This window comes from Dicentrarchus labrax, unplaced genomic scaffold (assembly GCF_905237075.1).
Source record: "Dicentrarchus labrax unplaced genomic scaffold, dlabrax2021, whole genome shotgun sequence".
In the NCBI taxonomy this organism is placed as follows: domain Eukaryota; kingdom Metazoa; phylum Chordata; class Actinopteri; family Moronidae; genus Dicentrarchus; species Dicentrarchus labrax.
This window is the reverse complement of record NW_026136721.1, coordinates 22,779,853-22,795,077: the sequence shown is the minus strand read 5'-3', so window position 1 is coordinate 22,795,077 and position 15,225 is coordinate 22,779,853. Positions and strand designations below refer to the sequence as shown.

At 40.9% G+C, this 15,225-nt stretch overlaps 1 protein-coding gene across 5 annotated transcripts in view; it reads right to left on the bottom strand.

Moving 5' to 3' along the window:
* The window catches only part of tbc1d1 (TBC1 (tre-2/USP6, BUB2, cdc16) domain family, member 1), a 48,965-nt gene that overhangs the window by 11,468 nt on the left and 22,272 nt on the right, over positions 1 to 15,225 (bottom strand). For 3 of the 5 annotated variants that reach the window (XM_051383930.1, XM_051383931.1, XM_051383933.1), the window contains 9 exons: positions 14,879 to 15,011; positions 14,100 to 14,191; positions 12,947 to 13,063; positions 12,564 to 12,689; positions 12,235 to 12,383; positions 11,325 to 11,585; positions 8,666 to 8,799; positions 3,634 to 3,834; positions 699 to 860 (listed from right to left, as the gene is read on the bottom strand). In XM_051383930.1, coding sequence (XP_051239890.1) covers positions 699 to 860; positions 3,634 to 3,834; positions 8,666 to 8,799; positions 11,325 to 11,585; positions 12,235 to 12,383; positions 12,564 to 12,689; positions 12,947 to 13,063; positions 14,100 to 14,191; positions 14,879 to 15,011 — 1,375 coding nt within the window. Of the gene's footprint in view, positions 1 to 698; positions 861 to 1,042; positions 1,062 to 3,633; positions 3,835 to 8,665; positions 8,800 to 9,003; positions 9,118 to 9,492; positions 9,610 to 11,324; positions 11,586 to 12,234; positions 12,384 to 12,563; positions 12,690 to 12,946; positions 13,064 to 14,099; positions 14,192 to 14,878; positions 15,012 to 15,225 lie in introns of those variants that run through there. The other 2 variants (XM_051383935.1, XM_051383934.1) reach the window with 2 other exon arrangements.

Sequence of the window (15,225 nt, the reverse complement as noted above, 5' to 3'; positions counted from 1 at the left end):
TTCCCCCTGGCTGTTTTTTTCTTTACATTGTGATGAGAAAGGGGAGATGTAGAATAAGCCATAACAGTAATACTAATGGCTAATTTCTAAGACTAATTATATCAACATAGGGCCTTTGCATAATAAAGAGCTCGAGATCACCCATCGAACTCTCAGCATGTAAAGATCACAGGAAGAGGTTTAAACATGTGACCTTGCAGCTTTACTCCTGACCTCCTCCTCATCAGATGGTGTGGCCACCATTTTAGTTCTAACACTGCTATTCACTGGCGAGTAGCCTTTCTGTGCGCATTTGTGTTCTGGACTTCCTCGCCTGGTATGTTTGAGACCGAAGGCAGAAGAGAACCCACACATGTCCTCAGGACATGCTGATATTAGAAAATGGACAGAACAGAAAGCCTCGACAATGAGAGATAGACACTAGGGGTAAAGGTGTTGAAGGGAAATACACACTGACTTTACTGTGCGCACAAAAGGTGAATTAAAAACACTTCATGGAATTTATGCTCTTTTCTTTTGCTGTATTTTGGAAAAGGGTCCATGCTGATGATAAGGAGAAATGTCACAACACATATTTTCAGTTTTGGAGCTTTATACATTAAGCTTTAGTCAATATTTGCTAATACCTGATGATTTTGAAAATGAACAAACATTTACAAGAAGCACTGATATATGTATTTGTGGAGCCAAATATGTACCTTGTGCAACAGCCGCATGTATGGTCTCTGTGTCAAATTTGACCTTTGCCCTTCCAGGAGTTCCCAACATCTTCTCCCAGACCAGAGTGACCTCCTTCAGACACGGAGTGATTTCCTCATAGTCCAGCTTCAGACGCTTGTTCTGCAGATCGCTCTCTGAGGCTACAAACAGAAGTACACAGACAATACACGTCAATGATGACAGTATAGTCATAGTAATAGTTACACCCCAGCGCCCTTTGTTTCAGTCTTTTAGTGTGCAGGATGTTGGCTCATTGGAGCTGAGGTGCCATCGCTGTAACTGGGAAACCTGGTCAGTGTTCCTGAGAGCTATTTGAGCCCACCTGTCCAGATGCCACAGTGCTGCTCTCGTTGTGCTGTACTTCTGGTTTTGTTTCGCACTGAGAAAATCTACCTCACATCAGCTACTGCACTCGTGCACTTTCATATATGACTGACACAGCCTTCCACACACTCTTTGTTGTGGCAAGCTAGCCTGTCATAACAATAAAACCAGCATAAAGAAGAAAATGACTCTCTAGCTTCTAAATCCTCCACTATGTTCATCAGCTAGTCTCTAACCGTGTCTGTCTGCTGACAGACGAATCTAATGAAGTGACATGCGAAACGCTCCTTTTTATTTTGTTTTTAATGTAATAAAACAGTCTCAATAATCCTATTATTCTGGTGTGCGCTGGAATATATTTTTGTTGTCTGGTTTACTTTAGTTTGCTCTGCAGAGGAACCCAGAAGAGGAACACTGCTGTGCACGGGGAATTTTCACCTTTGTGTCTGTCAGTTGTTGATGTACAGTAAGTTTTTGGTGATTTATCACTGTGAGCGAACCCTTTCACATTGTTTTTAAATTGCCATATACATTGATACAATATTATTATTAAAATATTTATTGTGACCACTTTAATGTCAGTAGCTGGCTCTGTGCTCATAGCATCACAAGGAATTTTAAATAGGAACACAAGGCAACACCTCTGGGTCTGTCTGACCCTCCATATCCTGTGGCTGGACACAATGCATCACACAGCTGGAATACAGTGTCCAGCTACAGTTTATGACATGTAAAACGCCAGCATTAGATCCAATCATATTGTAATTTGGAAGTTTGTAGATGACTCACAGGTGGACAGAAAGTCAAGGAATATCAGAGAGACCCTTTGGACACAGGGACTTATCAATATAATTACATCATATTCCCCATCTATGATACAACAGATGTTTTTTTTTTTTTTTGTATTCAAATCTGTGGGGGGAACCTTGGACATGGACTGAACAGATTAACACTACGTATGAACTGAACAGAAAGACACAAACTGTGAATTCCGTTGCAACATGTTGACACTAGTGATCAAAGAACGTGAGGGCACACCCAGCGCCCCTCATCTGTTCCTCTCTTTTTTGACAACACCCTTCCTTTCTCCCTCCGCTAATCTCTGAACCCACAGACCTGCTCTTCTTCTCTTTTTTCCAGCAACTCTTTCTTCTTATTTAATCCCACATTTCTCTTGTCCGTTAGCCACACTCTCCCTCTCCCTTCTCACCCTCCTTTGCCCCTGTGGACTTCCCCACCCTTTCCGCTCATGTGTGGCGTCCACCCAGTGACCAGCTGCAGCTTGGCAGAGCTGGGGAGTGACATCATAAGTACAGGACAGGAAAGAGACAGCAGGCCCCTTCACGTTCCAACCTGTACTAACACCTTCCAGGAAACTGAGGGGAAATTAGGTGTATGGCCAACAAGAGGGGTTAAGCCAACAAGGGGGATTAAGCTGTGTGTATTTGCATCAACAAAAGTTTGCAAAAAGTAAAATGGGGCAATTATATTAACACCACAGCTTTATTAACAACGAGAAAATGCTAATTTAGTGGCTTGCAATGAGTGCTTAGCAATGTTTGCATAGAACTCACATTCAAATCCAGAATAAAGGCATTTTAAAATTAACTTGGCACAAGATAAATTGAGAACATCTCTAGAGATCTGAATTCTTTTTATGAAGCGCTGTATATCATGGCCTCAGCAATCGAAGACAAAAAAGTAGCGGGAGTGACCTGGAATGCGTATTATGGATAACAGAGGAAGAAAACTTGGACGGAGCAGTAGCTGACACACCCAGAGTAAGAATAGATGCTATTGGAGAGGCCGTGGCTCTGCTGTCTGTCTTATCAGCTGTCTGGAGCAGGCAGAGTTTAGTCCATCAAGACTCACTCATTGGCTGCGGCCCAGCCAGCGCAGCTCAGTCTCACCACTCTCCAACCTCTCCTCGCCTCCCGCTCTCCATTTCTCTCCTTTTCTGTCACCGGAACACTCCGCCCATGATAACACAACATGATAGGATACCCCACCCTGGAGCGGACAAAGATACACACACACACTTTCACAGTTGACCCATTAACCAGGCAGCAATGAGAGAGATAAACCGAAAGAATGGAGGACAGGGATTGAGCTCCACCCAGACAAATAACGGACAGAAAGGTGGAGCGCACCCTCTGGGAGGAATAAAACACAATTAAAACTACAGACGCCCAAGAAAGCTGCTACACACTGTAGACGTGTATGTTGTTGTGTGTTGCGTGTGTGTGAATTAATGGTTTGTATACAGTGCAGGTAGTTAGGTGTGGCTCAGAGCTAGGTGTGTGTTAAAACGTGCCAACTGGGTCAGGAAAGAGGAGGTGCGCATGGCACGCCCTTAGATATGGATACACAAGCGCGCGCACACACACACACACACACTATATATTATGTAACCTCTTCATTTGAGGTGGGTCCAAATATTTCAAGAAAACAAAACAGGTATGCACTTGATTACCTAACCTGTGTGTGTGTGTGCACATCTGGAAAGAAATGTTGCCAAGACAAAAAAATAGACAAACAAACTCATCATGTGATGTGATTAGGCGTGAATAAATTGTGATGCAGGCTCACCCTGTAGTTTCTGGTTCTCCCTCTCCATCCTCTGCAGGAGGATCTGCTGCAGGATGGCCTTCCTCCAGAGCTCCCTCAGCTCCTCTTTGCTCCTTTTTGTCCTCTCCTCAGGCACCACCCTTATGGATGAGTCCCCACTTCCACCAGCTCCCACCTGGCCCACACACACTCGACCCCCTTCTAGACAGGGGTCCCCCCGCTCTGAAAGACATATGAGATTATATTACATTAGATTCAATCAGATTACACCACATTAGGTGTCTATTATAGCAGTAAATAAGAGATTACAGCAAATAAATAACAATAGAGATAATAAGCATGTGATTAACATATACTCAAAGTATAAATAACACTTTAATCATAATATTTATAAGCAAGTTGTGTGAAACAACAGAGCTTGATAGGAGAAATGAAAATTAAATATAATAAATATCAAACAATATAAAGATGCATACACAAAAAACAAAATAAATGTATATACATTTTCTATATTTACAGAATATGAAAAACACATCTTTTTATTGAAGTTCATCAATTGACCCACAGTCAAAAAACCCAACAACCCACAATCCTTCAGACACTCTCACAAAATTAAAAAAAAAAAAAAGCTAAACACAAGATATATTTGACACAGTCAACGCACACACAGTAAAAAAATGTGTTTGTGTGACTCCACCCAAAAGTACAGGGTGGATCCCAAACCTCAAAATACCCTGTGTTGTTTATAGGAAGGACATAACAACTATCCAGATAGCACTTGCTTCTCTTTCAGTTCGTAGGAACATCACAATTCAGTTTGATCTACACACAAACACGCATTCACATACCATTACTTGGCTTAGGTATGTGAACCTGATGCTTATCTTCCCAAAGACTCTTCTGAGGAAATTTTAGAAATATGTAAGATAAGTCACCCTTTTAATCCTCCAACAGTATGTCTGTTGTATAAACACAAGCATACATCAACTCAATATACACACACATATACGACGACAATAGCCTTCTCTGTGCCAGATGAGGTTAACATTTATGTATGCCTTTGTGTCTGTATCAGGGAGACTTAGCAAGACGTGCGGAAACCAGCAGAGCACATAGCTGAAGAGTTAGCTTTTAGGTGCGAAAATTCATGGATGCACGCACACACACTTGCACAAAGTGGCACGATCCACTCCCTGAGCAAACACTCCAACTTGGCCAGAACCAGGTCCCAAGCACACACACACACACACACACACACACACACACACACATACACACAACATGCAAAGTGGGTCAACAAGGCTGGCGCTTTCCTCTGGCGCTGTCTGTGTGTGGACTGTCAACATGACCTTGAGACACCTCCACCCCCTCCAATACGTACACACACACACACACACACACACACACATTCACACAAACACTCACTCGACACACCCATGACCTCATGTATGTAAGCACACACATAAATACACACCCAACTTGCATTCAACCAGCACAAAGCCCATCACACTGACATGCTTAAAGCACTGTTTTTCCGGCAGTTGACTGTCAAAATAAACTTGAGTTACAGATTTAATTAATGATGAGGAGAAATTACTTAAATTAAATGATGTGACAGGCCTTAACGTCACTAATTCCTCATGAGAAGTGCTCAGGGGGAAGGTGGATAAAAAGGTCACATTAGTCCCATATTCCTGATGCATTTATTAGACCCAAATACAGAATCCAGTGGGGTGAGTGCAGAAGTGAACAAATCAGTGGGAACTCCATACAGTGTAATGTAATAAATTACTCTTGTAAAACATGCTAATTTTATTAAGGTTATAAAGCTCAGTTGTCGAGACTGCATCAAAGAAGAGTCAATTGAACTGTATGGAAACATTTGTAGCTGCTGTGTGTGGAAATTTTAGACTTTGGCACCTCCCAGTGGTGGCATAAACAAGACACAGATGCAGACAGCCAGCCTGTTACTGTCCCTTTCAGTCCGTGTTTGGGGTCTAATAGTGACCAGTCTTCCTTTTTCTAATGAAGCCTTGGTTGTCAGGATTTTGGAGAGCTTAATACCAGTCATTCGTGCAAAGTGCCTTTGAAAGTTTAACTTAACATTTCTTCAGACAAAGACATGTCTGAAATAGAACGTCAGTCCTGTTTGCTTGAATGAAAATTAACAGTATGAGCTTAGAAGACCAAACAACACTGGCATCGTAGGACTGCCATCACTATTATTTTGCCATGGCTTGTACCGTCATGTCTCTAGCTCCTTTCTGTGTGTTTTATATGTGATTTATGTATGCAGGAGGGGTCAAACAAAGTGATATGTTTTGGATTTAAGGGAGTTTACAATGACACAAACAGGTAGACTGGATTGTTAAAGAATTGTGTTATAAAATATGAGAAAATTTCTCAACAAAAAGCAAACACAGATATGTGTTAAACAGTGGTCACCTCTAAACCCCTCTCCAAAACGTACTCAAAGATATTTCGTCATGAGAAACTGTGACCTTTGTGAACACTGTTTTGACTCAAAACCCCTACACAGTGTGAATAAAATACTAATATTCAACTGCATTATACTGTAATGTGATTCTATTATCCACTGTCAGTAGTTCAAATGACTCACACAGAATAATGGGTGCTGTGCAACTGCTGTTGCCTTGTATAACATGGTGAATGATTCTATTTTCTGTAAGAACAGAAAGCAGAAGGGACTTACATCCATAGATGCCACCATTTAAAAAGATGTCGTAGACGTTTTTGGACACTACCGAATACCCCATCAGGGGACTATCTGTAAAGACTTTAATACAACCCCCTTCAAAGGCCTTCAATGTCACTGATAATGGGTGATGAAACTAGCCCTTCTCAATACATTGTTTCAAAAGCTGAACGTACACTATTCCCAACCTAAGTTTGTAAGTGTACCCCCAGGGGTTACGCAATATAAAAATGTGATTTGCATTTTCAGTCAAAATAACATGCAATCTTAAACAGTCTGAATAGCCCAGTAACATTGCTGAAAATACTCTCATATAATACCCTCTAGTGTTCAGCACTACAATTACAATGGCAACAATAGCCACAGGTTACTTAAAACATATGGATAAAGGTTAGCACCTTCGTGAGAATTACACTCGCTGATAACGTGGGTAGAGATGCTCATCCCGGTTGGTGAGTGTAAATGGATGGAGACTCACAAAATACAAACACTGGTCTAATAAAACATAATCACTTAAGTACTTTCTGTCTTTTCCTAACATAAAGGTATTATGTGTGAACATGTTTTATATGAGCATATGTGGATCAAAAATTTCCCTTGTTTTTTTTTTTTTTTTTTTTTTTTACATGGTTTGCTCTTCTTACAGGCGTTACAGTGTGACCAACCCAAATATCTGAACTGTCAACACTTGTTCTGTCATACACACAGTATATGTAATTATCAAAAAGCAGGATCTGAAGACGTGCAAGCACATGCATGATTCCCACGTCTGCTCAGACACATACACACGTTTCTGTGGACACATACTAAGATAAGACTGATGATTGATATTTCAAAGGTATCTGAAGTTAAAGCAATATTTCACTCAATGTAGAACACTGTTTTCTACTTGTATCCTTCACATTTCAAAATATTTAACAAGGCTGTCAATATCCAGGTAGACATACTTTTGATTATTTTTACTCACCAAAGGCATTCAAGCTTCACATTCATTTCACTTCAGCCCTGTGTGCATGTGCACGTCAGTCACTCACAGTCTGATAACAATGGAGATACATGAGCTCCTGGTTATTTTGGTCTTAAGTTTAGACTAACAGGGTGCCCTGCTCTGCTGAGAATGGCATTGGGCTTCCTGGCTTCCTACACATAATGTATGCTTTATATATTTTAATCAATTTTCCCTCAGCACAAAGTTTTTTCGAGTTCTGAGGATAAAATCCTTAGGAACACAAAAGTAAAATAAACAGAAACAAATTACCATTATTACCATTATTATGTCATCATGTCAATATGTGTTTTATGCATGGTTTCTAGACTAGGATTTCAAGAGGAAAGTACATTAGAAGTGGGTACAATAGCCAAAACTGATCCCAAATCCAAACCAAAAATGCTTGAATGAACATGAATATCAGTGTTAAGGAACACCATGGGAAAGATGGCAGGTAGTGGAAAAACTGCCAGGAGGGAGGTGATAATAGCCACTTCAAGTTCATACAGGAGAGAAAGAGCTATGGTAAAGGGATCTATTCTCATTCCCTTCCCCTTTTTTAAACACACACGTACCATGAGATTAAATCAAAGAGTGACACAGAGTGGAAAGGCTTTGTCACTGCACCACTGTCTACACAGGACCTTGGCTGTTTTTAATAATAACACAGGTGACGCAGCAAATGTGGGGAGTCTTGCTCATCTTTTTATTTTGGTAGGATACTAAGCATGCATGAACGCCAAAGAACATGTGTGTTTACACAAGAGCCTTGACCTGTCTTCCTCTAAGGAAGAAGACAGTTCTTCTAAGGAAGACAATATATTGAAGTTTACAACTGGAGCATGTAAAGTAATCCCTGTGTAAAGATCTCATCTGTCAAAGCTCTTTTATGCTACAGACGCTTACACTCACTAAGTGCACGAAGCAGTATTTTTGTTTTTTGTAAAATCTAAAATCTCTAATCTAAGAGACATACGGCATGTTTATTGATGACAGTAAGCAAAATATGTGTATAATTCACTGTTTGATACAGTGAATTATACAAACTTGGTACCAAATGCTTTACCCAGTTTGTGCTAAATATCCACCTTCTCCGAGTTCTTGATAACACTTCCCTCTCTTCTCTTTCTCTCTCTCTGTCTCTGTGTTTCTCTTTAAAAAGTTCAAATGCGTCGCTGGACGTTAAAATACCAGAGTGGCCCACCCAAGTAAAGGCTGACACTGAGACCTTAATATTTCATATTTTGTTACATGCTTAATTGAAGATTTGCATAACCGTTCTAAATAAAAGGAGAAAAATAATCAAATATGATATGATATATAAATCAGTTTGTGAGTGTGATCTTTACCATTGGCTTCTGTGTTCTTCTGAGGTGTAGCCACCCGTAGGAAGATCTGCTGCCTCCACGAGTGGCGGTGGCTGCGCAGAGGACTTTCCCCTACCCAACATGCTGCACTTGGTGTGGACAGAGCTGCTACATCACTAAAACACAAATAAGCGCACACACAGGAATGGCTACATAATATGTCCTGATAAACGTTCAGTAGGTAGTAACACACTCACATTCATTTACATATTAAAAAAATACTTAAATTCATGTGATCAAGTGATCTATGACACAAGGAGCTACAGCTATGCTGGACACACTAACATCGGTGTGATTGTTTGGTGTACATGTTTGTCTACCTGCTCTTTGGCTCAGGACAATCGTTCTCATGGACAGGGGCCAGAAATTGAAATTTCAGAAAATTAGGGACAGAGGAGGAGGAGTGGAGACGAGCACGCAGACCACCCAGAGGACTGAGATGGAGAATTGAAGTGGAAAAAAAGAAGAAGCAGAAAACAGGTAATAAAGAGAAACTTAGGCCCCGGTCACACAGAGAGACACATTGCTTAAGAGAGGTGCTTTTGAACTCCATTGTGGAGTGCTGAAGTAAAAATAAAAGCAGAAAATAGTTAAACTTTTGAAGAGACACAGCTTCCATCACCTTTCAAACTCTACTCAAACAATAACTGACATGTTCAGTATCTCGGTCTGAATGGGGCCTGACATAATAACATAACATGGAAAACAAGGTCAAAAGAAGGCTTGAACAACTAATAAGTGCACATAAAACAGAAAAATTGCATGAGATACTGCATGAGTTTTACAGAAAGCCTGTGCAGTATTCTCACCTTCTTTTATTGAACCGGGCTCCAGAAGAAGGTGAAGAAGGATGATGAGGGAGAAGAGGAGAGGGAGATGAAGGGCAAGTAGGAACAGGTGGAAGGGTGGAGTCAGTTGGGACATTTCTGAGAATCAGTGCAAATATAAAAAGAAAAAGCAAAGAGAAAGAGAGCAAAGACAGTCACAGACATTGAAAAAGTATGAAAACAGAAAATACATAGTGAAGGAAAATGAAAGAAAAAAGCTTTTTGACGGCGGAGTGGTGAGACACAGATTGGGATTTGAAATTAGTAGAGTACTTCAGAGTACTTCACTGATTTAGAATCACACTCCCATAACACTGTCAGACTCATGATGGACAGTTAAAAAAAAATAAAAAATACAAGAAGAAAAGTCAATGCAGCAGAACCAAAGATATCGTTTCTTTTTTTATTCCACGCATTATTCTTCCTTGCCAAAACCTGGTGCCTACGTTACCCACAATGCAACTAGACCGCCGACACTTCAGCTGGAGATTTGAGTGTGTTATGCTTAAAAGCAACTATGTAGCCTTCAGCTGCTAGCCACAAGTAAATATGAGGATCGGGCAACAGAGATCTGGCAAGTTCATTTTCAAACAAGCCCAAACCGATACTGGCTCAAGTAAAATCACTTGAGAAAACTATTAGATTTCACGCAGCTCCCCCTGTAGCCACAAAAGGCTGTATATGCTTTTGTCAAATACTGGTATGCAGTAGTCCTCCCCAACACCTGTAAACAGACTTGGAGGGATAAAATCAGTGAAATTCCGCTTTAATTATAAGGGTTGCTATCACCAAGCACAACTTTACGTCAATATGTTTATTGCTCAGATAAATATGGAGAAGAAGCAGAGTTTGGTTCAAGAGCAGAGAAAACAAAGTCAGTTTTTGATAAGCTTCATAGATTTTAAAGAGATAGAACGTCACTTTTCCAACAAAACTCAACTACTTCATGCATTAAGCTGGCTGTATACTTCAATATGTACAGTAGTTCTTTATACCTGATCTGCAGTGTGTCGTTTACCTTTGACACAAATACCCCTGCCTGTATGACATGCTCTACTGAACATGCGTCACCATTTATAGAGACTCAATTATACATAAACACATAAATCTAACCCCAACATCTACTGTACTTTGTCTCTTACACTTCTCTTGCTTGCCCACTTTTGTTCCCCTGCTTTCTTTAGCCCCTCTTTCTCTTAAAACTCTAATAGAAACAACCCCAACCCTGAAACACATGTTCATCAAAGCCAGGTTGTGTGTAGGGATGGGAGCTGAAAAAATTGTCCAGTCCATCTGAATTGTATGCCTCTGAGCCTATCAGTTCCTTTTATCAATGCTGGCATGTTTTTACAGAGAGTTGTGCATAGCAAAACAATGACATCAAACTTATTGGTCTGTATTACTGTAATCTTGCAACAAGAAGGAGACTTGGCAGAGAGGAAGAAAGGAAGTTTGTGAAGCCAAGTTATGTATGTATGTAGTTATGTATGTAAATACACTAAACTCAGATTTAACCCCTTCACTGTATTGTACCAGGAAGGGGTATAAAATGTTATACAGTGAGGTAGGAAAGTTATTGATGTGCAACATATCAATTATTTAGCCATGGAAATACTTGTGTCCAACACTTGCATGTTGTATTTCACATCTGCTAATGTGATGTGACGCGATCTCAGATCTCATAATATTGAATACTACTGAATAAAATTAAGCAATATTTGAAATAATTTACTGGTTCGTGAAAACACAAATACTGTACAAACACACACACACACACACACACACACACACACACACACACACACTTTCCTTACTTGCTCTGGTGTGGAGAGTCGGTGCTGACGGAGTAGTGTCGTACGAGCTTGGGCTTGGTAGCTGCAGTAGGGTCCTGTGGCGTGTGAGTTAGTGTGTGCACCGGTGAGTACTCTGCTGAGGAAGGGGTTGGTGGATGGCTGAAGGTGCTGGCCCGTCTGCGGAAGCCTTGTGGCTGAGCGTCACCGGGTAAAGAGGAGGAGGAAGGAGAAAGGGTGAGAGAGGAGTCAAGGCGCTTCAGGTCTCCTGTTGAGTTGTGGCACCTGTGGGTGATGAGCAAAGCTTGTGAGGAGAAATGCATGTGTCAACACAATATAACGACCATCTACACAGTATTATGTATGCAAAAATGTTGCTGTGATCCACAATCCCTCTAAAGGGGGGAGTTGAAGACCTTAATGCACATTTGGGTTTACCAGGTTTGTCTGGTAACTTCCCACCATCCCCTGATCCACCAGGTAAGCTCTACTCTAAACCATATCTAGTCAGCAGACCAAAGCTTGGCATCAGAGCCAACTGCTACACCTAATGATGTGGGCAGCCACCCTGTGCTCCATTACAAGCTCAGCTCCCAAGCCCAGCTCCAGGAGTGTCTCCATCAGTGTCTCTTTTTCTGGCAGCTGGTCCCAAGGACACAAACATAGGACTATAAATGGCTCCTAGTGTTTCCCTCACCTGGGAGACCATACCAAGAGCTGTTGTTGCTGTCTAGGGAGATCTGGTCATGACTGCTCTTCAAAGTAAAGATAAAGGAGTAGCTATCACCTTCTTCACTGTTGTCCCTTTGAGCTCAGAGTCACAAAAAACCCCTATAATCATAAAATTCAAATAAACAAGTAACCTTTAAAGCACTGACTGCTCTGACTCATGTTACGAGTCAGTGTGTGGGCATGTGTGTTTAGGTGTGTTTACCTGAGGGGGCTGGTGGGTCGCAGGTGGGCGGAGGCAGGCAAGGGGTCATCCAAGCAAGACTGGTCCTGGCTGCTGTTCACCGTACAAACTGAAGAGCCGCTGTCACTTCCTACACTGTTGTCCCTCTGAGCTCTGGCCTTGCTGCTCCCCTGCAAAAACACAGATGCCGAGGTTGTATACAGTACGTGGCTTTTGCATGCAGTACAGACACTACTACATTAAAGATCCATAAATCTATATCACATATATGACATAAATCTCAATTTATATGTTCAAAATGTAAGGATTTACAGGATTTTTTTCTTTTTATCGAGAGAAAGAATTTCTACCTTCCAGATTCCCTCCAGGGACTCAGTGAGAGAGCGCTTGGCTCGGCTCTTGAATTGCTCAAGCCGCTGCCGACTACTACTCTGCTGCTGCGCCTCCACTGGGGCTGAAGCTGCCTCCTCACACGCCTACACACACATGAAGAGAGAAAGGGAGACAGAAAGGGAGACAGTGAGTGAGAGAAGGCGGTCCTTACAAGTACAGTATGACACTTATTGTCTTTGTGAGATAAAGTGATAAAATACTTTATTCAAGTAATCTTTCCTTGGTGAACTAATTCCCTGTTGACACTATAAACGAACAGTAGGACATAATTGGAATAGAGAGGAAATGAGTAATAGAAAGCTGCTAGAGAGAGAGCTGGTACAGTAGTGCACACAGTTACCTGTTTGCTGTCTCCAGACAGTGTGTGTTGATGACTCCGCTGTCTCTCCTCATACAGATTCCTCAAAGAGGCCATCACTAACTCATTCTCTTCCTGATCGCTCTTAGGACGAGCCCTCTGAAACACACAGAAACCACATATATCCATGACAAATGATATATATTTGAATGTTTTGTGCAGCAGGTTGCTACAGTTTCAGGCTAAATTAAGTATCAATTTCCAAGGTCAAGAGCCTAAAACAAGGTTATGTGTGATGAGTATGAGCAGTGAAGTTGCAGATTGCAACCATTTGAATACAGCTCGCTTCCAAGCGTGTAGCAGAAACTACAGTGGCTGCAAAACTTGCATAACAAACCAAAAGGCCCTATCTAGAGCCCGTGTTTGGTTTGTCTATTCTGGGATATTATAGAAACATGTTGCTTTAACATGGCGGCGTCCATGGAAGAGGACCAACTCCCTCTGTAGATAAAAACGTCTCATTCTACATTAACAAAACACAACAATTCTTATTTTCAGGTGATTATGCACTAATGAAAACATACATATGAATATTATATTCCATTTCTGTCAATATATCCTCCTAAATTTTATGCACTGGACCTTTAACAATTAGTTGCACATTGAATTTGTTGCTTTTTGGGAACAAAACCAATGTTTCCGAATGAATGTTAGAAAGGCAGTAATCTGCTGATGAGACCCATTCAGCACTGTTGGGTGCTGCATTGCAGTTCAAGTACTTCACCAGCAGATGTCAGCTTAGTCATAGATAAATATTTGAGGGCGGTCGCCTCTCAAGACTTTACAACAATCTGTAGTAACAATGCTGGACACATACATTTACATGACAATACGCTTATCAAAGAAATCCACTTGTGTTTCTGGGAAAAGAGACTGAAGCATTGAGTGAGCCAAAGAGAACAAAATAGATCACCAGGGAAACAGAGAGATGAGGTGGCAGAAATATTTAAGTAATGTGTAAAGACAAATCTGTGTGTCAGCGTCCCTTTAAATCCCACATGAAAAACTGCAGCGATTCAGTCATAAGGCATACAATTGCAGACTGAATGGATTGTTTCTGATTGCACTCACCTCAAAGGGAACTCTAGGAATTCGTACCTTGCATTACAGGAGACAGACAGAACAGACCACATACCATAGTGTTTTCAAAGACTGAAGCTTGCTCCTGGTTGTCCAGTGTGGCCAAGTGCCTCTGAAGCTCCAGCTTAGTTTTAGATGGATGTAGACCTGAACAAGACGTAAATACACAATAAGAGTTATCTTTAGATGTGTTTCACATATAGTATGTGTGTGTTTATAGGTTATGTAGGGACTATGGGTGACGCCCCCTTAGTTTCTCTGTTAAGTAGCATAATATTCAATTTTAAAGCACAGCTGTCACACATTTGCACACTTTTAGTACTAAGTACATTCAGAGCACTCAGACAAATTCATCAAAAATTTACACGGGTATTCCTTTTCTAAATTCTCTGAGGGCACTGGAGAGCTGCTTGGTAACTTGAAACATGAAAACCAGCAAATCTGAACTTGCATAAAAGTGCCAGTGTCCAGTCCAATAGCTGCCAAGATTATTTTCTAAATTACTGATGCTGAGACGCAAGTCAGATGACATTGTAAGAGCTTTGTTGTGTGGAAGGTTTGATACGTCTGTTGGGCGTTCAGCTGACAGATCAAGTTTCTGTTCTTCACACAGAGGCTCTGACTATATCAGTCCTTCTCTTTCTTTTATCCATTGAACTGTCAACTTGCAGAAGACATTTTATACAAATATCAAATATTTATGAAATCCAGTGCTAGGAACAGCCTTTGTCACTATATTAAGATGACATAAAGAGGTATCAAACTATCAACATTAATCCAATTAACTATTTCCTGACATGTAGTGTAAAGGAGTGCATTGACAGTTTTCTTTACCTTCTATCCTCTCACACAGTCTGTGGAGCTGCTGCATGGGGCAGCTGTCACACTGCTGACTCTGGGTCTTTGCATTCTGCTGCAGGGCAGCCACAGAGAACGCCTGCTTCAAAGTCAGCATGATCTCATCCACCTACAGAAGCAAAATACAGTCCTTATGCTTACGCACATCCATCCTTCATCAGATAGTCTTTCAATTATTTGTCAGTGCATTTATCAGTTTGATTCTACCAGTGTTCACATAAGCTTCTTTTTAAAACTATGTTTTACTATAGAGAATTATTTGAACAAAACCACACGGTTTTCTTTTGACTAATAATTGTTTAATATTTAGGATCCTATATCAA